This window comes from Pteropus medius, unplaced genomic scaffold (assembly GCF_902729225.1).
Source record: "Pteropus medius unplaced genomic scaffold, Ma_sr-lr_union100, whole genome shotgun sequence".
NCBI classification, from domain to species: Eukaryota; Metazoa; Chordata; class Mammalia; order Chiroptera; family Pteropodidae; genus Pteropus; species Pteropus medius.
The window spans coordinates 15,838,442-15,844,441 of record NW_024356249.1 but is presented as its reverse complement, the minus strand read 5'-3'; the positions used below and the strand labels follow the sequence as shown (position 1 = coordinate 15,844,441).

Here is a 6,000-nt window from a genome sequence, read left to right as displayed (position 1 = left end):
AGTTATTCTGGTGCATACAAGCTTGCATGTTCTGAGGTCCAAACAGTAGTCGTGACCCACTTATTCCCATAAAAGTGACCACAATCCCCTCAAGTGAATATCTTCCCACTTCACGCATGAAGTCTGCTTTAGTGTCACCCTCGACCTTTGTTATCAGTTGACGAAAAGCTATTGGTTTTCGCAATGTTGTGTTAGGAAAAAGAAATTACATAAGAGATCAAACATCAAATGTGAATTTAAAATTCTGCAGGTCTGGGGAGGCAGTCACATTTCGAGGGAAATGAGAAATGCGGTTCCCAGTCTGTGGAAGCCCACCGTTTCCGATGCAGAGCTGACCGCGGCGCTCCAGCTGTCCCCGGGGACCCGAGGAGCCCAGGGCCGTAGCTCCGCCCCGCTCCGCCGGCCGGTGTGGCTGCGATGCCCGCGGGCCCCCGCTCCCCGCCCAGAGGGCAGCAGGCGCGCGCGTGGCTCCGTGTGTCTGCGCGCGTGTGTGTCCGTATGTGGGAGATGAACTGGAGTCACACAACTGGGTGTTTCCTTCCGAGTGGTTCTGATCAACAATCCATTAGGGGATCATGGAAACTTTTTTCTGGATAAAAGGATGAAAACCGAGTAAGTACATAGAACTTTGAACTTGAAACGGAATGCAACAAATACAAGCAAAACCCTAACAGTAACCATGTCCATTCAAACCGTTTATTCCCTTTTATGTTAAAAGCCGTGAATGCTTACAGGAAAGTGGCAATTTAAAACTGAATGAAGGGAAGCAGTTAAGAAACATGAAAGGCTGAAAGCAGGACTGCTTTTAAAACCGGAGGAAAAATTAGGAACTGCTAAGGCAGGCTGGCTTCATCCAGCTGCGCAACAGGCACTTTGGGTTTTAACCTACTGCGTTCTTCAACGCTGTTTTTAGTTCAGATTTACTTTGGTGCTGTCTTCTCTTTTCTGTGAGTTTAAGGATGTTGTGGAAATAAGGCATTACCGGAAGCAACAGTTGGGTACGCTCAGGTTATTAGTTACAACTGTTATTGATTTCTTTTTTTTTTTAAATCAGGCCAGCCACTTTTTACTGTCATCCATGGAAGGGCTTTTATTAACCGTCTCAGACTTTTGGGACTTAAGATTCTTTGGCATGATTCTTCGGAAAGTTCTTAAGCAGGATGGAGCAGTCTTGATTTAAGTTGTGAAAAAAGAAGACAGATTTGTACTTTTCATGCTGATGAAAAATAGCTGCTATGACTTTTCCGGCAACGTGGACAGGGGCCAAGTGAAGCTGAACTGGTCATGGTCTGTCATCTAGTGTTCCTTCGTCGTCGGCGATTTTGCCCCCGGCCTTTCTTGGTGGGCTTGGTGGTGGCAATCTGTCTCTTCTACCAGACCCTGACACTCCGAGGGACGAAGAAACTCTCAGCCACCCTCCCTGGGGCTGCCCCAAACACACCCACTGAAACCCAGACAAGCAGATGCAAGAAAGGATTCTCTCTGGACAAACAGTGCTTCCTTCTCTCGGATAATGCTCAGGAAATTAGAAAGGTAAGATGGTCATAAGCTTAACCTTGACATTTTCTCCAAAGAGAGCGATCTGCCTCTCTATCCTTTCTATAAAACTAAAATTAACTTCCATGAGATCTGAAAGGGATCCAGGGTATATGCAGCCCAGAGAGTGACCTTATGACAGTGAAACACATGTTAACTTCAACTTCTTATTTTACTTCCAGAAAGTCCTGGCCATTATTTTATTTCTTGGAATTTCACTTCATTACAATGGAATGAAATAGACAATTTGGAGGAAATGGGAGTGAATATTTTCTAAAATATTAGGATTCTAAGAGATCTGAAGTTCAGGAACATAAATCAGAGATTCTTAAACTTTGATAAACATTGAGCATCTCCTTCCTCAAGGCAGTCAGTGTGAGTGTCCAGACCATTCCAGACTTAAAGATACTCCAAAATTTTATTTTGTAATTGGTTAAATCAATTTTTCATTGGTGAACATATTTCTAGAGCAAATATTTATTTGCGAAGCATTTAAAAATAATAGGGTTCTTTAAAAGAATTGACACACTGGATTTTATTGTTTATGGAATTAGGAAAATGTAGATTATTCTATATTTATACCATACTAATTAACTTTACTAATCTCACTTGTCAAATGTTAGAGAAAAGACAAAGCACATAAACACACTCAGAATTTCTATTTTAATATACCACTCTGTTTTCGCTTGTCAGTGAAATGATGACATTTAAAATAGTCCAGCCTAAAAAAAAAAAAGAAACAAATTCACAATATTCATGGTAGCAAAGCCAAAGATATTTATGCTACAGTAAGAAGTCTAACAAGTAAATTTAGGAATCTATAAAGTACTCTCTTATATCTACAATAAATCCTATTATTATGGTTATTGTTTGGAGCAGAATTTCTTACTGAATGCCACCAACACCACTGCTATCATTATTACTAACACCTCCAGCACCACTACCATTTTGTTTTAAAAACTCTTTTATGTATTTCATGTCGGACTCATAACCCAGTGAGATAAGCAAGGTCGGTATGAGTGTCATCATTTTACAGATAAGATGACTGACACTCAGAGATGTTTAGGTGGGCCACAGGCCAGCATTATGACACGGTACATCTATCCGATTCCTACTGCGGGACTGATGCTCTAAATAAAAGTGAATTCAAAGCTTTAATAACAATTTGTGAAATTATGACTCTAAGAACTTATTTAAATACAAAATAATAGTAGGTTATAATAAAGAAAATTTGAAAACTTTTAATTGAGTGACTTATTTTATCAATAATGTCAAGAAACATCTTGACCAAGAAGTATCTTATGCAGAAAATAGCAGATAATATGTATAATTAGAAACACTTCTAGATGAAACTTCAACTGCAAGTATGAATCAATTATTAAATGCTCTAAAGTAATCAAAGAATGTGTATTTATTATTCATTTATACTAGCATTAACCTCTTATTTGCATTTTTGTGGGGTTTTTTTGAGTAGATCAAATTTATGATGGGTGTAAACTGTGACTTTGAAAGTCACTTCTTGTTTCTTTCTAATATTAATAAACATATTCTTTAAAAACAGTTGAGATGACTTTGCTCTTTAAGTATCTAAAATTTTTGCTAAGAATTTTGAATAAAAAGGTTTTTATTCATTCACTTACAGTTCTTGTTCCCTACTTGACTTTACGTGATTCCTGCTTTTGTCTGTAACTTAAGCATATGTTAACTGTTATTTGTAGGCTGTCACAGAAAATTCCATTTTAGCTTTGGATCTTCTGCTACTTATAAACCATCTGAAACTTATTGCCTGCTTGTGTAAAACATTTACTCTTCACAAAAAGTGCCAAACATATGATGCTTTTTTTTTCAAATTATTCACAGTCTTATATATTTTAACCATAAGCAAGATTCTAAATTCACAATTATAGTCCAGAAGCCCAGTAGATATGAAAACTGAATTTCCAAACATTTGCCATGTGCCTCTATTTTTAACTTAACTTGTGCCAACCATTGGTTTAGAGCCAGTTTTTATTAGAGATAGAAAGGAAACTAGAAGGAAAGTGTCATGCAGAAGTTAGTTAAAATCAGCAGTAGATGATCCAAGAATTGAATAATCATCCAGTTTTGAAGATTAAATATTTTTTCAGATAGCTTAAGTGAAGGAAGAAATGTCTTCAGGGTCAAAACAGATTATTATTAAAAACAACTACTTATGAAATCATTTAAAAAATAACTGATGAGATACTACATAGATTTTCCTTAAGACCTAAAATATAACTTTCAGACATTTTATAGAAGAAGCATTTTTTCAATATATAAATTTGGGGTTTTGTTATTACTTTTATTGGCATACCAAAACATACATATTATTACTCTTTCCCCTGTGTCCATTCATCTTTAGTGATTTATAAAGTTTCTTAAAACAGCTGGTTTTGACCTAAGGTTCATAGAATCCAGAAAGTATTTGGATGTATAATATGTCTACCAAACCCAAGCATTTTATGCAAAATATTGTGTGTTTGTGTATGTGAAGTTCTTTGGGAAAAATCATGCTTCCCTTCAAATATTCAGACCCAAAGAAATACCAAGAAACATGAAAAGTGTGTAAAAAGCAATATATTTAAACTTTAAACAAACTGCCCCTCCAAGAAGTGGAAGTAATAGCTGGATTTATAAATCTAAAAGAGAAAAAAAAAAAAACCTTAAAATATCTACCCAAGGACATTTTAAAAAGTGATTCAATGAATGCTGTAGAATTTGCAGGAATAAACATTCAGAAGCCAAATTATACTCACAGAGTGTTTATCATGTCATGGTTTCCATACTTTCATGAATGAGCAATAAGTATGTCCCAGTCTTTTGGTTTCAGTTGTTTCTAAGAGAAGACCTTTTGTACTGTATCAGCCTAACAACAGAGAGTTCTGTAGTAGCAAATGTTTAAAGGTGTGTGACTGACTGTGCCCTTTACACCTTTACAATTGGGATCTGGTTCAATGTCTAAAACTGTTTTCAGTATAGATTGAGATCATTGTATAGTATATGCCAACTTTCCATAGTGAGGAAGTTCTCTCCCACTTTCTGGCCAAATTTTAATTCTTTTTTTCCATTTTAACTTTCCAAAGAGGCTTGCTAAGCAGATGTACTTCTGTCATTTCTTCTGGGTTTTCTCTCAACATTAGTTGCTTGAATTTTGGCTGATGATTTGTCCTGTCTTAAAATTATTTCAATTTAATATATAAACCGAAGACAATTTCGGTTGTCTTCACTGAAGTAGGTCACTCAGTAGATTTACTTATTTTTCTGGAATCTAGCATTTTAATATTTCATAACATAGGAATACATTAAATTATAAACAAACACAATGGGAGAAAAAATCTCCTTAGTATATCTTCCTTTAATGGAGAATTTGCTGTTCAGGGACTACATTTGTACTCACCATAGCCATGTGTTTCTGATTATCTCCTGTTGATTCTTTACAAGAATTACTGTTTCTTTGTTGCTTGACTGCTCATTCTCCTTCAGGGACTTTTCTTTACAACTACTCTACCTAGTATCCAACCATAACCCAATGCAAACCAATGAATGTTTTCATTTCAGATATGTTTTATTTAATTTGTTGTGTTTCTAAAAATGCATGCTATATTTCACACCAAAAATTTCTAAAAATTACTTGGTTAGCCCAGGTTTTCTAGAAACAGAATCCCAGGCAAACACTTAATATTAACACTTTATTGGATGATACAATCCACAAGAGTTGAGGGGAAAAAAAGGAAGAAGAAGAGCAAACAAATGGGTGCTATATTGAGAGACATCTCCCGAGAGGCTGCATTAAACTGCTGGGTCGGAGCAGGCACTGTGGGAAGGGGGCAAGACGGCAAGCAGTTTATCTCCTGGCTTTCCCCTTCTTCTTTCTTTTCATCGGTTTGAGTTTATCCCTTGCTACTTTCAAGTAGTGTTACTTCTACTCTCTGGCTGCTACTGGGGGACTCTCTGGGCTGTCAGGGCATCAATGGGTACAGTCCTCTCAGGGCAAAGGTGAGCTGGTGCCTCCTTTTCAATCAGTACTGTGCACAGGAACTCCCAGGTGTGTGGTGGCCAAGGTGGTAAAAACAGTGCGGGTAGCTTACCCTAACAATGGCATGAATAATGCTCGTTGGAGGGGAATGTAAGGCAAGGTAATCTAGTGTCCAATACAGTAGTTATGCTAATGTTGCTCTCTAAAATCTACAGAAAATGTTGACATGTTCTCTTACTCTTGAGAAATGAAATCGCTTTCTTTAAGCGAAATGTTTGTAATTATCTCTCTGGGAACTCTCCTCTCCAATTGAAGAAATATTCTCACATCATCTTTACCCATTCTCCTCCTTGTCCCTTTTATTCATTCATTCATTTTCTGCATTCATTAAATAAATATTTGTTGAGCAGTTTATATGTGCCATACACTATACCAGGTACTGGCAATACAGAAATGAAAGGCACCGAGAG

The 6,000-nt window shown here is 36.9% G+C and overlaps 1 protein-coding gene across 3 annotated transcripts in view; it reads left to right on the top strand.

Annotated features, from left to right (window-relative positions):
• The first annotated feature begins 275 nt into the window (after positions 1-275).
• Positions 276-6,000, top strand: part of CPED1 (cadherin like and PC-esterase domain containing 1) — a 255,487-nt gene continuing 249,762 nt past the window's right edge. For 2 of the 3 annotated variants that reach the window (XM_039860843.1, XM_039860839.1), the window contains exons 1-2: positions 276-612; positions 1,055-1,533. In XM_039860843.1, the coding sequence (XP_039716777.1) occupies positions 1,285-1,533 (249 nt within the window). In that variant the 5' untranslated portion in view covers positions 276-612; positions 1,055-1,284. The other variant, XM_039860840.1, reaches the window with a different exon arrangement.